At 35.4% G+C, this 17716-nt stretch overlaps 1 protein-coding gene across 2 annotated transcripts in view; it reads left to right on the top strand.

Moving 5' to 3' along the window:
• Window positions 1-1540: 1540 nt before the first annotated feature.
• The window catches only part of LOC107104130 (ephrin type-A receptor 5-like), a 35465-nt gene continuing 19289 nt past the window's right edge, over window positions 1541-17716 (top strand). For both annotated transcript variants that reach the window (XM_015404051.1, XM_015404052.1), the window contains exons 1-7: window positions 1541-1692; window positions 2182-2520; window positions 12229-12353; window positions 13176-13265; window positions 14464-14533; window positions 14641-14743; window positions 17117-17184. In XM_015404051.1, the coding sequence (XP_015259537.1) occupies window positions 1545-1692; window positions 2182-2520; window positions 12229-12353; window positions 13176-13265; window positions 14464-14533; window positions 14641-14743; window positions 17117-17184 (943 nt within the window). In that variant the 5' untranslated portion in view covers window positions 1541-1544. The remainder of the gene's footprint in view (window positions 1693-2181; window positions 2521-12228; window positions 12354-13175; window positions 13266-14463; window positions 14534-14640; window positions 14744-17116; window positions 17185-17716) is intronic.

Below are 17716 nucleotides of genomic sequence, written 5' to 3' on the forward strand. Positions count from 1 at the left end.
ATAGTTTTGTTCTTGTTTTCCATTTTTCCACTCTCAAATGTTTCAGATGATGAACACATTTTAGACAAACAGCTAAGTATAGAAGTGATGCGTTTGTTTTTTTGTTGTTTTTTTTTTTATGTTAAATTCTTGTGCTGAGGAGAAAAAACTGTCTAAGCTAACCTGGCCTTATGTGGAAATGTAATTAAATCACAAATAAACTGTGGTTGACTTGAGTTTTTGGAAAGCTGTCTTTAGGCTATGATATATGTAAAAAGGTTACACTTTATGGCATGATCTACTGAAATATAATATTGTTTTAGATCAGAAAAAGGGTTCAAGTGGCCTAGTCAAAGGAGTTGAAGTCGTTTTGGACCCTTTTTCGTAACCTTAAACAGTCTATAATGTCACATGTGACTAAATTAAAATAGTATATTATACAGCACACTGTAAGTTATGTGATGTTTTGTAATGTTTATTTGTATAGCACCTTTCACAGACATAGAGGTCAAAAAGGGCTTCACAAAAATCAAAATACAAATAAGATACATTTGCAGTCAGAAAAGACATGGTCATAAAACAACCCTTAATCACCTGGAATTAAAATGCTTTCTTAAACAAATAGGTTTTCAGTTTACTCTTTAAAAACATCAACAAAATTAAGTAAGCGCAAGGAAAGCGAAAGATCGTTCCAGAGCGCCACGCAACCGCCTGAAAGGAGCAATTTCCCCTGGTCCTGTAACGAGTACGAGGGACCATGAGCAGGTTCTGGTCATGTTATACTGCTGTTTATGTTACGTCTTAAATATAGTAAATCTGTTCCTTTTTGACTATTAATTCTTGTCAGTAGTGTGTGAGTACTTCTGTTTGGGTGAAGCTCTGAAATCAGAAAGAAGCTCTAAGTCAATGACTGGTGGGCCCCAGAGATGCTGACAAGGCAACAAATAGTTAATATATTCTTGGGTGTTAAAATCCTGACTCCATCACCTTCCTGTCTCCCTTCCCCACTTAGATCAGATGTGTGTTTTTTAAGAAAAAAAAAACGCTGTTTCTTTACTTGCTATTTATGTTTGTTCTGTATGTGCTTCACACAGGGTGCCATTATTGTGCAGCAGATGTAAGTGCAAACAATTTGACAGGTGCAACTTGTATATTGCTGAACTGAAGCCTTTGAAATAGGATGGAGAAAAAAAGCCAATTCTAGGGGAAATGCCTCACATTTTTGATAAAGACAATATAACACGAACAATGCGACAAAACATGTGTGGGTTCAATAAAAGAATAATCCCAAGAGAAACATGAGAAGAAATCTGACTTCAAAAGAAAAACAAAGAAACTGGAAAATAAGGCAAATCAAAGTTTCCTGCTCTGTCGTTATATTTCTTATCTCTAATGAAAAACAAACTTGAAAATCCAACTCAACGAACTTAACTTACAGAACGAAACAGATTTGCATTACTCCTCTTTTTTTTCCTGCCTTGTAAGTCTGTTTGCAAGGATTCTTCCAATCTTTTTCCTTCACTCAAGTACTCATGTCAGACTCTTTCTCTCTTTCAGTTTGCAAAATGGGATTTTACCGCTCACAGTTGGAGACTTCAGCATGCAGTAAATGTCCACCCCACAGTGTGGCCAGGCAGATGGGGGCCACGTCTTGTAGCTGTGAAGATGGATACTATAAGATTGAATCTGACCATCCTAATATGGCCTGCACACGTAAGATTTATCCAGAATATTGTTTTTTTTATTTTGTTACGTGACACTAGGCCCAAAAATATTTTTTTGACATTATGATGTTAGATAGAAATAATACAGTTTCATAGTAATTAGAAAAACATTTTAGCAAAAAAAAATATATAAATAATATAGTGGTCTGATTTTTTTTTTCTTGTTTGTTTACTTCAAGGGAAATTATGCCTTCTGCTGCAAGATTAACATGTTGATTACATTTCTAAGAATATTACCTATCACTATAGCTTGAAAGAAAATAAGCTTTGGATGCACTTAACAAGTTCACAGAGAGTAAACTACTAATAGGTTCTGGAGGTTTAAAAGTTCAATCCTCACTATATACTGATTGCAGAAACCTTCTTATTCCTATATGACTTTCCTCACTGTAATCTTTAGTTATCGGATTGCTATATTATACCATTCCTGGTATTTTTTTTTTTTTTTCTATTATCTAAGCAATTTTAACCTTTTTAGGCCCTCCCTCTGCACCCCGGAATGCAATTTCCAATGTCAACGAAACCAGCGTCTTTTTGGAGTGGTCTATTCCAATGGAGACGGGGGGTAGGAAAGATGTCCGCTACAACATCCTGTGCAGACGTGTTTTACCTGATGGCCGAGGCTTAGAGGAATGCGGCCCCAACGTGCGGTTTCTGCCACGCAGACTTGGCCTGTCTAACACCTCGGTGATGGTGGCCGACCTGCAGTCGCACACCAACTACAGCTTCTTGTTGGAGGCTGTCAATGGTGTGTCAGAGCTCGCCAAAGACCATGCAAAGCAGTATGTGACACTTAATGTGACGACCAATCAGGCAGGTAGGTGTTGAATCTCACATTTGCATTTTTTTCCAGTATATGTGTTAGAATTACTGTTTTCATACACTGAAAAAGCATTTGGCATAATAATCCTTTTCCATTAGAATAAAAGGTTATTGGTTATTGCGAAGCAGTTTTTCTGTCCTATGGACCAGCACAGATGATTATGTCTGTTTCCATTAAGAATTAGCTGAATGTGGGGAAAAAAGACTCCAGATGATCAATTTATCACAGTATTTATTCAACAGATTTGTCACTGTATTAATTTCCACCTATTAACTGTCCATGTTAGCAGTATTTTTTTTTTTTTTTTTTGCTTTCAGATATGTTATCAAAAAAGCAGCTTGGTCCCTTCATTTTTGGGGAAACATTCCACACACAAGATTCACAGAAATATGTGGCATATTGAATGTCCCTGATTTTCAAGCTGTTGTGTGTGGTTGGGTTTTGCGCATGATGCGCAGGTTTTATTCTGCTTTCATGCCAGCAGTAATAAATCATTGTGATAAAACAGTTTGCTGAGCATGTCATCTGTAGGTATGGAACAACTGAATCAGAATCATCTTTGTTAACTTAGATTCTGTGCACAATGAATTTGACTTTGGTTTAACGTTACAGACAGGAAAAAAGATAAAGGGTAGATGTAGTGCTATGTGCATCAATGTGTTTCAATATTTTATAGAAAGAAGTGGGGGTTCTTTGACCACTGACTGTATAGTCATCTTTGAACTTGATGAGTTTAACAGATTGACTCTCGCTTCTCTTAGTTGCCCTGATATCCTTGTTCAGGTTGTCTTTTTTGTCGGCTTATACAGGCCCAGGTCCTCTCTGCTATAACCTCTTTGATTTGATGCAAATACTTTACATGTGAACTAAACCATTTATTTTTTTTGTTTAAAGTGAAAGGTCTTGTCCAGCTCACTTGTCCTTTCCAAAACTGATACGTACATGATGGAGGTTTCAGGAAATGAATCTAGGTCAGTGGCTGAAGCTTCAAAAACACTCCACTCTGTGGAGGTCTGTAACATCTGCTCTCACTTCCATCCCCTCCTTAAGAACAGTTGTAGATGTGTTCAGTTGTTATCTGTCTGTTAGACTGAGAAAAGGTTGACACAGATCACAGAGACCTAGATATGCATGGTTAACTGCATAGTATGCCTCTATTAGCACAATGCAGCAGTGTTCCTGTTTGTTTGTGTCTGTGGTTGGATATTTAATATGCTTTCTGTATTTTGGTAACAATTTGAGGTTTGCGTGTGGACGTTACTGACCAAATATTTAAGCACTATTATGATAAGGTGGCTCATCCTTGGTTGTGAGTTCCAGATGCAAGAAAATGGCAGGGTTATCTGTCCTAACAATTATATGCACGTATAAACCTTATGTGAAATGTAAAATTTCCGAGCCTGAGAACAACATCCCACCTGTGAAGTACAGTGGTGGCAGTATCATGTTAATTAAAAAAAAAATTTATCCTGAGGAGAGAACCAGAAACCTTGATCTCAAGCCACAAAATATATATTTTGCTAAATGCTGAAGAAATATACGGTGCATTAACCTTTTAATTGTAAAAAAAAGTCTACTAAAATTCTGCATTTAGTAAAAGTAAATATTTATTGTAAAAAAAAGTTTTAAACATGAAATGTCTAGTTTGTATATATACTTTTATCCAGTGTATGTAAGTGTCTGATTTTAACTGTGAGTCTACAATATTACTGCAGATTTGGGATGTTAACACATCATCCTCCTCATAGGAAAAATGCACTTGTGGAGTTTGTGTTATTTGGTTATAATGATCCGGTTAGCTCACTTCGTAATGAAATTAGAGACATAAGATATGACAGGTCCTCTCCCCTAGGCTTCCATCTGGAGGAAAAGCAAAAGGGGGAAAAAAGTGGCATTGAAGGATTGGACTGGCTATGTTTCGCTGAACAGATGGCATGCTGGTATACAAAGAACAGTAGGTAGTATTACTAGCAGCCTCAGTCAGAGTAGTAGTGGTTGTAAAAGGGCAGATAGCAGATATGCTATGTGTTGAAGGCGGATGCCTTTAGATATAGGATGGGGGCAGATTGTGACTGACAGTGAAGACTGCTGACAGACCTCTAAATGTATTGCCACTGTAGCTGTCAGCAGACTGAGTGGATTACACTAGGCTATAGAACTCAGATTTGGGTTATTAAAGTTGTGGCTGGATTAGCCAGTCTCGGGATCAAATGGAGATTTGGGATTAATTTAGATTACACACCAGAGATGCAGACATATATTTTTTTACAGCTCTTTGGCAATAGGGAAGAAGGCTTGAGTTTCTGTAAGTAATCCATTGTTCTGAATTGTTTCATAAAAGATATTAAAAAAAAAAGATTTTTTCAAATTGTTTAGGTATAATTGATAATTGTTTGGCTATAATTACATGAATTAAAATTCTAACTGTTTCAGTTTGATTTGTGTAATAATATCAGTTCTATCTTTGCATCAAAGCAGATGTACCAAACCTTTCTCTGATTTTATTTATACTCAGTGAAGTGCATGGATGTGTTTGGAAAAAGCTAACTAGATTTTTGAAGATGAAACAGGATTACAAGATTACACAACTGCATGAAAATAGAATAGCTTAATGTCGTATTAAAGATAACATAACACTGTGATATTGAATAGCACAAAATATCTAACTTAAATGTTAAAAAATGTAGCACATAAATCTTGGGGCTTTGTTCAAGAGAAGCATAAACTAAGAAATGTTAATTAGATCTCATGATAAAATACCATAAACTGAGAAATGGTGTTGTTTAAAAGCAAAAGAAAAACAATCAAAATCAGTAAAGTTGATCATATTCTTACTTTAGGATCAGTAAAACGGGTGGAATACTATTGTCAAAACAGCTATAGGAAGTGATTACTTTTATTTTTTTTAAATGCAACAATCAGCCATTGTTGCAGTGGCTGCATTACTTTCTGTCCGGGGATTAAAATTATTTACACTTCTTGAACTTTTTCAAACTGTCTGATCTTGCAAACAAATACCTACAGTAAAAATTATTTTTGACAGCCCTTTTTAAGATGACACCTCTCAATAACATGTAGTGCCTTCACTTTAGAGGTTCACCTGGGTATAACTTTATCTCATTTTGAATAAAGCCATTCTATCCTTTCATTAATTTACAAAAACATCAGTAAAAATGATCAAAGACAGTTTAAAGCATAATTGTAGGAAATTTGAGGCTGTGATGAAGTTTCACAAAACAGCAAACAACAAAATTTAACATATAGTTAAAGCTACTGAGGCATATTTAGATCAGTATATTCACGAGCTTAAGCTATTTTGCAAAGTAGAAGTAATATTCAGTTTCTACATGTGCAAAGCTGGTACTGTAGGGAAGTACTTAGTAATTTGCAGCAGTAGTTTTAAGGGTCAATTTGCCGAGCATGTTTCTCAGACTTATTGGTAAAAATGAATTATAAAACAATAATCAGTTTTACAGCTCTGCTCTAATTCATATAGGTACATTGAAAATAAAAATCCTTTCAAAATGCAATTCAGTGTGTGATTGTTTTGTGACAAATTGTAATGTTACATATTCATTCATAACAGTTGTAGAACCATAAACAGAGAAGCATTAATTACTGCTGTCATTTTATGACGCTACAGTGAGTCCTCGTAAATGTAAAATTACTCCACAAGCGATGTTTGTTATGTACAGCTTCACTTCCTCTTATCAGCCAACCTTTCACTCAAGGACCTTGATCACTGCGATATGCAAATCATGTTTAATTTTGTGTTCAGTATGTGTTCTGTTTCCTGCTGGCTGTGTTTTGCCTTTGTTAGTAAAAAGCCATTGAAAGAGAACTCCTGAGGGACATGAGAGTGGAAAACACTAACTGCTAGGTAGACATGGAGGACCTGCTGTTTGATTGTGCAAAGAGTCACATGTGATAAGCAAACCATAAAATAGGTGATTTCACAGTAGTATCTCTGAAGTCCTGCTGCACATTAAAGCGTTGTGTGGAGGTGGGTGAGGAATATTAAATGTTCAGGAGTAAAAAAAGAGGCTAAGAAGTCAATTTGGAGAATTGAGGTGGAGGGCTTTCATATGAGAAAGTCCAAAAAACGATCAGCAAATAAGGAAAAAGTTGGACAACAAAATCTGCTACATTATTGCTGCATTTGGTAAAATTGATTTATGAAGGGCGGGTTTCACTTAATTAAATATAAATAGACCTTCAAGATATTTTTTCATGGACAACCTACCCGTAAACCACCCTTTCTTTTTTTCTTTTTTCCTTCTGAAGAACTGTAAACATTGATGTTTTATCATTCTATTTATATGTTGTTGACATACTGTGTTACAATTTACTGCACATTTTTTCAAATTCTAATTTTGTGGGTGAAATGGCTTGTTTTTTTAACCCCATTTGATTTACAAAGGTACATTCCAGTAATGAATCTTCATCATTCTGGTAATTGCTGGTGAAGATTCTCAGTCATCCAGGTCATAGTCATTCTAAAAACGTTAAAAAAATAATCCACCCAGACAAACGGGTCTTCCCATTCAATTTGCTTGTTTTCTAAGCCAAAATAAGGCATTGTTTTGGTCCACTCTATAAAGCCTGGAACTCAACAGTATTTCTAACATTTTGAATTGAAAAATCTTCCTGGATGGGAAGCGTAACGTCTTCAAACTTGGAAACAAAGTCCAGTGGATTGTTTTTTAACATTTTTGAAAGAATTGATTTCTTAGTTTAACATTTAGTTAGTTTATTTGGCATTTATTTACCTTACCAGACAATTCCAAGTTCCCACTCCCTATATGTTCCCAAGTCCATCAGTGATGTCTTCAGTTCTGTTGTTTCTAAACTAAAGCCAAATGCATCTTTGCCCTTAACTGGTAATTTTCAATCACTCACTTTCTTCCTTACTGCTAAGCTTCCAGCAGTCTGTCAGCTGCTTTATCATAAACTTTGGGCTTGTTATATCCAAATGTCAGGGACTCCTACATCTCTTCCTCCTCTTGGGAAATTAGATCACAATCTTGATTTTTATTTTTTTTCTGCTTGAAGTATGAGACCCTATATAAAAGACAAATTGCCTTAAAAAAAATGTAAGTAGATGGTCACAGTGTACTGGAGAAGACCTGCAAGGTTATTTTGATGCTACAGACTAAAACTCACTGTATCAGTCACATGGAGAGGACATCAGTGTGTGACTGACTACATAAACGTCTGCATAAATAACACAGTCCCAATCAGAGCGGTGAAATGCATCCCAAATAATGAGCCCTAGATAACCAGTGATCTGAAGGAAATGTTAAACAAGAAAAAAAGAGCCTTCAGGAAGGGATACAGAAGATGTTTGAATGGTATAGAGAAGCATTTTAAGGTCCAGATAGGAGAAAACACGGTGGCACACACTAGGAGGCTGCAAGGCAAGCTCCAGTAGAATAATATCAGAGATGTGTGGTCAGGGATGAAGAAGATCACAGGCTTCAAGCAGAAGGAGGATCAGACAGATGAAGTCTGAACAGAACCAGTGAACTGAACTCATTCTTCAATAGGTACAGTTCAGGAATAAGCTCAGTATCCTTATCTCTTGCTCACAGTCAAATGGATATCCCCCCCTCGTTTGACCCAAACCTTCTCTGTAACAGCTTAAATGTTTCCTCTCCCATGGACCCTTCTGCTTCTATGTAGTTGTTCTCAGACAACTCAGAAAATGGTGCTGCTCTCTCCTCCTTCCACCTGGAGAGACTGATTAGAAATAAGTCAACAGGTCCAGATGTTGTCATCCCCAGAGTCCTGAAGACCTGCTCTGAGTAGCTCTGCAGGATTCTACAGCACCTCTTAAACCTTAGCCCTACATAGGAGGATTTTTTTTATTGTTTTCGAAGACCTCTTGCCTTGTTCCAGTATCAAACTCTTCCAATAGTCCTCAAGGACTAAAGACCTGTTACCCTGATATCCCACATCAGGAAAGTCTTAGAGAGACTTCTATTGAATGCCAGCTCTGTTGTAGGAACTCGCCAGAATCTCTGCAGATAAAATCCCAAAGAATTCTTCACAAACTGAAGAAGATTAAGGATAACCAGGAGCATCCTGTTCAGAAGATCGTTAAACACCAACACAAGATGGACTGCTACAGAAAATCCTACAAACACTCATTAAAAAAGAAAACTGACTTACTACAACATTTAATTTCCTTTTGGAATTAGTGAAGTATATTGAATTGAGTTAAAAGAACCCAATTTAAACTGAGGCTAACCTGTGGAGATATACTATGACTAACGCAATAAAGAAATTTTCCGTGAATACAGATGACACGCATTGTGGAGTGCAGGACAGACTGCTCTGCACCTCTTTCAACCCTGGCTTTGTTGTAAACTATACTGTATGCTCCATGTGCCGCTGCTACACACTGATTTCCTGTGTTTTCCCCGCTTTCTTTCGTCTGCCACTCAAAGCAGCTGATGGCAGAGGTGCTCACTCTCACAGCCATCAAAGATATGTGCGCAATGTCCAAACGAGTACACTGCTTCTGTTTGCAGCATCACCCATAAATACTTTTCTCAGACAGTATTACTCCATACAGTAACAATGTTAAGGGTTTCTCCTTTGCATTTTGTCATATGGAGCTTCTGGTAAATTATTATGTAAAGCCAGAAATGCAGAAAGTTGTTGCTTGGTGTTTTTGACCCAGAATCTTCTTAAATAGGAAATACATTGTCTTTATTTATGTTTTTCTCTTGGTTATAATGTTGGATGTTGATTAATACAAATTAACATTTATAAACCCATCAGAAACCCTTCAAATTGGCATTATTTACTTTAAGCATCATAGAGTGCACTAAAAAATGCCTCAAGCAATGTTTCACAATTATCATTAATTGTAATAGGGAAGTGTAAAAATATTATAAGTTATCTAAATAACAACTCTTTTCTCAAATAAAATCAATTTGTATTATGAGAATCGTGAACCATCTATACTTTTTTTTTTTTTTTTTTTTTTGCGTAGGTAACTTTTCCAGATATTGTCTTAATGATAATTAATTGCATGACGTTTAAGTTACATTGAAATGTGAAATGTGACCCTGTGTCGGCTATTGGGCCTTTTTTGAGAATACCACAAAAGAGCAGGCAGGGAAAAGGTTAGATCACAAGTTCTAATAAAGGCATCTCTGTCCCTCATCTCTGATTTATTGTTCCCTCATCTTTCTGACATTCTCAAAGGCTCATTATAAAACAATAAAGCAGATAGTCTAAGATCCCTATTGATTTTTGCGATGGTGCAGACAGATAGGAGTCTGGCAGGGTTATGTTCAGCAGTGTAATAACCTGCTTATCGAAAAGAGGGTGTGTAATCATGCACCAAAGTGTTTTCTTACCCTTTTCTAACCTTTTTTCTTAATTATTATTTTTATTATGTGTTAGAATTAAGATGAAATTAGTAAAATGGCTGCTATTCTGATATCGTGCTTTTAGCTGAAACACATTCATGTTTTGCTTTACTGTGCTGAAGGTGCTCATTAGCAGATGTAACAGGGAGCGGAAGTCTTCAAGCAAAGAAGCTTCTTCACGCTGCTTTTTCTGTTGCTAAAATAAATGTGTTGCTTGGGCCCTGCCAACACTTTTTCAGCAGGTCTCTTCAATGTTCTCACTAATATTTTGATACTCAATTTTTTCTTGCACTGCCTCGTCTTCTATTCCCTCATTTACAAAATGTCCCAATCTTCTCTCACTCTTTCTCTGCTCTACTTCCATCCAAACTCTTGCATTAGAAATTCTGTTGAGAACCAGCGATCACAGGTTTGGTGTGTGATATCCAACTAGCGATTTATCACAGCTCTAGCAAGGGGATACTAATTTTAGTCACATGTTTAAAACTTTCTAAATTTTTTGACACTTGAATTCTCTTAATGATAAAATGTTATTGTATTGTAAGTATAAAGGTAGGACACAATGTATAGGACTAGGTACTCTGTTTTTTTTGGTGGGAGGTTTTTGTTGATGTTCTTTTAGATAAAAACATATATATTACTGTATGTTGTTAAAAATGTGTTTGTGAAAAAGAAAAATGTTTTGCATCTTTATTTTTAGTCCACATTTTTTTCAAACTGATCATTGCTTTGATCCTTATTAGAAATCGTTGTCTTTGAGAAATATTTGATACTGTCAAAATGTGTTTCAGTTATATTTATTATGCATAAAAACATTTAACCCTTCAAAGCCAATTTTATCATATTTGATACATGAGTTTTTGAGATCTCTATATCATCAGTGTTACATTTTTATTCTTGAAAACCCAGACTTAAACAGTAGGACGCATGTAGTGAACAGAAAATGTTTAAAAGATTATAGAAAAATGCCTTATGTATCAAATGTTTTGCAAATAAAAGATCTTATTTAATTATGCGGATTCTTTTTTTTAATGTAATTTGTCAGAAAGTACAATGACGACTCTAATAATAAAAAAAAAAAATTCTCTCCATTATTATAAGGTCCAGGATATAAAGGGTAAATATTTTATTTGTTTTATTTTTTTTAAACATAAAATCTTTTATTCTGCCATACCAAAATGCTTGTGCACCATCCTTTACTGATTAATGCAGCCCTGAAAACGGCATCCCTTTTTCGAGGTGTTGCGTAAAGTTTTTAGTGTGAGAAAATATATAAAATACCCCTTCTGTAATCACTGAATCCCTGCCTTATACAATTTAAGTGGTGAAAGTGTGTGCGCATATAATTTAGTTTCTAGTTTCAGGCTTTTAAGATGTCGCAGATAACACTGCTGTGCAACCATCCACATCGGATTTAGTTACTGTTTGTAGCAAAGATTTATTCCCTGTAGAGTTTCACAGAGGCTATTGAAACCCAAACGCTGTTTAGCATTTGTGCAGAATAGGGACACTGGCACATGCACGCGCACACACTGATGCATCAACACTTATTCGCCATCAAGATGTTGCCTTGGGGAGCATTTTGCCTGGTTAAAAGCTCTTTATGTGTCAGAGACCCTCCAACTGTCCCTCCGAGAGATGGCAACAGCTCAGATTACAACAGAAAGGCTCTAAGGATGATGGAAACTCTCACAACTTGGCCTCAAAATAGTAAGAATGCATTTATTGAACAGCAGTAGGTGAAAGTGGAAATAAAAGGAAAATGAAGATTGCATCAGTGTTTATCTCGTTTATTTCAAAGGTTGTGTTTTTTATTCAAAGGTTGTGTTTTTGGTCTTGAAAGTTTGGTAGTGTGAGGTAATTTTTAAAGCTTACCAAATTTTGACTTTTAGGAGCGGGTCTCACCTGGACGTGAGCAGGTGCTGAATTGGCTTTCTCGTCTCATCAAAATGCACCTGTTCAATTGTAAGATATAAAGGGATTGCATAATTAGATACAGGTGCATCCAGCTCGTAAACATCCTTAAGCGGCATATCTGCTTTCAGAACCAATATATCTGCTTAAATTAGAGTTCAGTGGACCAAGGAGAAAAACCTTAATTGATTTTGAAGTCCTGGAGATTTGGAGGAGGCAAGTTAAAGAAATCACACTGCAAAACTCTTCTATTATTGGGTATAATTAAACTGTAACTCTACTGTTATAGTTTTTTATGTAATGTTTTTATAATTGTGATGGTCAATCCACTACAGTGCCTTTCTAATAATATTGTTGAATTTTTGACCTAGAATGTGACATTATTTTTGTATGTTTATTTATGCAGCACCCTCCCCAGTCAGTGTAGTGAGGAAAGGCCATACAGGAAAGAGTAGCATCGCTCTTTCTTGGGCAGAGCCTGATCGTCCTAACGGCATCATCCTCGAGTATGAGATCAAATATTTTGAAAAGGTAAGGATGCAAAATTATATTTCTTTTATGGCTGGTCTTGGAACCTTTCTGAGTGGCTGAGAGTGGATAGTTTTTGCATTGGTGTATAGTGTTAAAGGTGAATGATTTCAGTTATATACAACTTATTTACTAAAAGGGTATGAGCCAGCAAAACAAAAAGTGCTGTGCATTATTATGTGCACAAATTAAAAGCATTTTGATCCTTGCGCCTTTTTCTAGTAATGCAAAAAAGCCATTTAAATACTGATTAATAATCTACATAAAAAGATTTTTCTAAACTAGAATCTTTGGAACTCCAAAGGTTGGTAGCTAAAAATAAGAAAAGTTGGAGTCAGTTTGTTATTTATCATCTCTAACTCTAAGATGTACAAATACATGTTTCTCTTGTCTAGTTTTTCTTTTTTATTATATCCATACATTATTTTTCACATTGGATTAAGGGCAGCACTGCAGTTTGATGCTGCCAACCATATCACTGTTTCTCATGTGCGCTTCTCCTTTTCCCTGTGCCTGGCTCTAATGTCTTCTTTTATGGAAGGTCAGACTACAGGTTCACATGAGAACAGAGTGCAGTTTGTGGTCAGCGGTCGGCTAATGGCCTCGGCCTTAATGGAAGGAGCATTTAGTTTTGTTTAAACCTGATGTGGTTTCAGCTGGAAAACTGATGCTCGCACACGGGAATTTAAAAATCACTTACTTTACACACCATACTGCACAGGTGGCTCAAGCACATAAATGAGTTTTTGTGTGCTCAAGCACACAAAAACTCATTTATTAATTCCTCATTTATTAATGATTAATTCCTTTCTACCACTGCTACAGGATCAGGACTCCAGTTATACTATAATAAAATCTAAAGAAACAGAGATGGTGGTGGATGGCCTTAAACCTTCTTCAGTCTACATCTTCCAGGTAAGGGCGAATTAGATAATCAGCATTCATTGCACTCAAACTTAAAAGCCTCATAACATGCAAGGACCACAAATGTACTTCATGAGCAGTGAAAAAATACAAATGTTTACTTATATCTATACAAAAAACTGGATTTCATACTCATATGTTTAAATCTAAATAATTCTATTCTCCATCTTGTTTAAAGACTTAGACAGATTTATTTTGTCATTTTGTATACACAAGTGTAAACAAAGTTAATAAATTCTAATCAATAATTAAATCAATAATTAAAGTGAATTAAACAATCCTGTCTTAGTTTTTCTGCCCTGTATTTGGCTACGTTGTTCAGCTTCCCTGTTTCTGTTGAAGAAAAGTGTGAAGAAAAGCCTTATGCTGCCAATATCTTCTAACCAGAGCACCTTCCTCCATATAGTATGTTTGCTCTGCCAGTTTGTGGTAAAGAGTAAAAGGAACTAAATGCATCTTTTTTTTTCTACTATTCCATAAAGGTCAAAATTTTTGAGATTTTATTCCCATGCTGTGAATTTCTGTAGCTCCTCCAGAGTTCCAGTTTCTATCTTGGTGGCTTCTCTGATTTTGCTCAGCCTCTTAGTGTAGATGAACAGTCATGTACTAATAGATTTTCCTGTTCTGTGAAATGATTGTTTGTACAGTATAGTGCTCCTTGAGATATTTTTTTTTGAGAAATGTTCTTTTGGTTCACCAATCTTCTCTGATCAACCCTTAAAACCTTCATACAAAAGCTCAATTTAAACTGAACTGAATTTTACATGGCAGGGCTGTTTTCCCATCAGATGACTGAAAGACTGCTCATTGCTATGGATTTTATTTAATGTGTTTTAAAGAGGGTTGAATGCATGTGAATGCTGTCTTTCAAGAATTGATTTGAAAACATTTCTGAAAAATGCTTTTCTTCTACTCTTAGATTTTTTTTTTTATATTTCATAACACCCAAATAAAATGCGTAGAAGGGTGTGTTTGCAGCATGATAAAATGTTTCGAGACCTATAAATAGTTTTGCTACATGTAGGCACTGTAATTTAAACAGCATATATTTTTTGAAGGGATATGGATTTAAAGATAAAATACCACTTTATATTTAAGCTCTAATGAAATGTATTTAAAGCTATTATACAACACATAAATATGGAAATATTTAAAATGATTGAAATGGTTCATGATTCATTCATTGCAGGTACGAGCCAGGACCTCTGCAGGTTATGGTGCATTTAGCCGACGTTTTGAATTCCAGACGAGCCCTTACTGTGAGTATACCAGAGATGGGAGCATAACAATGGAATCAACAATAGAGGCCAGGTGCAGCTTTGTGAGTTTACGGTGTGTCTAATCTCACATCTTTTTCTTTTGGCAGTAACTGCCACTAGCGAGCGTGCTCAGGCTTCAATAATAGCAGTGGCCATCACGTTGGCTCTGGTTCTGCTGGCGGTGGTTGCTGGATTCCTCCTCAGCGGACGGTGAGCATAAATACATTTAAAGTAGATCAGATGGCAAATTTTAAGTAATGGGGGGGGGGTATATCTTACATCAATTAACATTTAAAACACACAACTAAAGAAGTTTCAAGAAAAGCTTTGTTTAAAGTATAGAATTATGCACATATTTAATCTCATGATTTTTATTATTATTTTTTTTTTTTGCTTTTATCATGTGTTGACAGCTTTTTAGGAAAACCTGTCACTAAGCAACTCACTTTGTGTTTTCCTTGTGACATCTGCTGGGGGCAACAGTTCAAAGATATGGTAGCCAGGGTAACAGAGGTTTTATGGTCCTTTTGTTGTCTTGGGGTTGTTAGCTGTGCAGGAAACTTTGCCAAGTTTGTTCAAGATGTTGCAACATCGTATGTCACGCAAGCATTCTCTTTTTTTTATTATAAATGTGTTACGCACACCACAATGCTACAACAATTTATACCTAAATTTATTAATACTATATATAGTTTTTATCTGTCTGTCCCATCTCAGACTGTAGTATTTAAATAAGCCTTTTAAGTGTCACCTGTTTATCTTAGCAGTGAAATTATCTTTATCCACCTACTATTGAGTAGTTCCCTATTTTTTAATAAAGAGCTTTAACAAAGTCAGGATCCAGATTATGTTCATTTTATATAGAATTCGATCTTTTGATGTTTTTGGATTTCTATGAATACGTTTGGCTTACCAAAGATCTTATCTGTGAATTTCATATATTAATATTATAAAGACCAGCTTAAAATCATGTTTAAGTTAAGAAGTGCTAAAGTAATGTTGACATAAAGTTCCTCCAGGCTGGTTTTTGAAATCGATCAAATTCTAATCAGAATAAACAAATCTTATTTACAAGAAGGCACTTGTGTAGCTTTGTGAATCCATGAGTTTGTTATCTATGAAATAATTTGCACTGGATGTTAAAGAGTTTGGTTTTGCATATAAGAGATTCAAACCTTCTTTCATTGTGTCCCTCAGTAGTATAATCTTAATTAAGAAATTAATTTAAGTACATATACTGTAGAGAGTGGGGGGGGAGTTTTAAAAATTTAAAAACACTGATTGCAACATGATTGGGTCCAAAAGAAATCTTAGTAAGACTCAAATTTGAAAATGAGAACCATTTTAATTCTCCCTTTTAACATTTAGCATTGCTAAATCATGGCTGGGCCAGTTTTTTTTTTTTTTTTGCACAGTGCCATCCCTCTTGAGTTGTTTGTGTATGCATTATTTTATACATCTAAATGAAAAAATGGAAGATACTATGTATGTACTCGAGGGGGACTTCCTGTGCATTAAGTCTGCTCAATCCTCTTTTACTCAGCCAGCTAACAGAGTACTCTCCACCAGACACTAAACAGACACCCCTTCCTCAGTATATTCAGAATTCCTTTGCAAGCTTTTCTTGCCTGGCTGCCTGAGCCATTTGAACAGGGTTCCAATTTCTGCATGTTTTTTGCGTTAATGTGCCAAAAATAGTTAAAATCCTCCATCCAAATCAAGTACTTAACTTTTTAAATGTATTTGAAGCTGCCTCTCATACAACCAACTTTTCAAATACCAATGAGATTTTCCTGTTTATTTAACTTGTTTATTTTTGTTGACATGTGTAGTGGTTGTGTTTGCTTGTAGGATCACATTAAAAACCCATCACCCCGTTTAATCTGTGATTATCTCTGATGCCATTTGTCTAAATATCAACATACGGCAGCTATCTAAGCACAAACACACACAGATATACACATGCAGGCAGTATAAAAATAAATACAGGCTCTGGCAGCACAGACATGCTTCTTAAATGGACATTAGAGAAAAATAACAGAAAATTATGCATCTGGTCCACCTGCCTTATCTTTTAAGATGACAATAATATTAATTAGAAGCTAGTAAAACAGTTTTTAGTGAAAAAGGCATTGCTGTTTGTTACTAGTTAAATGTTATATGAAAACTGCAAACTTATGCATGTTTTAGATTGATTGTCCTCATCGGTATTTTTGAAAAGCTTGAAATGTGGGTTAGCTATTAAATGATAAATTAAAAGGATGTTATGTTTTTTTTTTTTTTTTTATTTAATGACTATAACATATATATTCTACCCTTATATTTAAGTTGTTTTCCTTTATACATTTCCCAGGTTAACAAGGATGAAAATATTTGTTTTCCAATTTATGCACAGTAATTAAAGTTTTTTTATTTATTTTATAAAAGTTGTTGTTTAAAATTTGTAAATAAAAAGGGTTAAAACACAACTTAATCTGCATAATCAGAGGAAGGTTTTAAATAATCCTTAACTTTATACTTAAAATATACACTTTTAATGGCTCAACTAACTATTTGGTATTGTTGTTATTTTTTTCTGATTAGACGGTGTGGGTACAGCAAAGCAAAGCAGGATCCTGAAGAGGAAAAGATGCATTTTCACAATGGCCACAGTAAGTCCAAATTTGCCATATGTAATAATATCATTGCATGCATATATCCAAGTTCATCTGAGGTTCACAGCACATGTTAGGCTGCTGGTCAGACAGTGTTGATGTCTCTGTTTATCTCCTAAAACAGGCCTGTCCGCCACCAGTGTATATGTTAGGGCTTTGTGCCAAGAGCTGTTTTCTGAATGACATCCATGTTGTTAGAGGACACGTAACACTCTGTAGCATTATAGGTTAAGACAGCTTGATATATTTCTCCACACATTTTGATGTATCCATCTGTCAGTTACTCAGCCAGCTGTAATGGGTTTATGATCTACAAGAAAAACCATCAAGGAACCTATATGGGATACAGTCAACGTGGAGAAGTAAGGTCTATATGTACGTGCAGCTAGTCATATACTCAGAGCAGAATTATATTTTCTTGATTAAGATGGATTTCTTTAATTGGGTGAAAAGGTTTTAAGGAACTTCTGATGCATTTACAAAGGGAATTTAAAGATTTATCAGTAATATTATTTCTATGAACGACTAC

The sequence above is a fragment of the Cyprinodon variegatus genome, unplaced genomic scaffold (assembly GCF_000732505.1).
Source record: "Cyprinodon variegatus isolate N-32 unplaced genomic scaffold, C_variegatus-1.0 Scaffold1624, whole genome shotgun sequence".
NCBI classification, from domain to species: domain Eukaryota; kingdom Metazoa; phylum Chordata; class Actinopteri; order Cyprinodontiformes; family Cyprinodontidae; genus Cyprinodon; species Cyprinodon variegatus.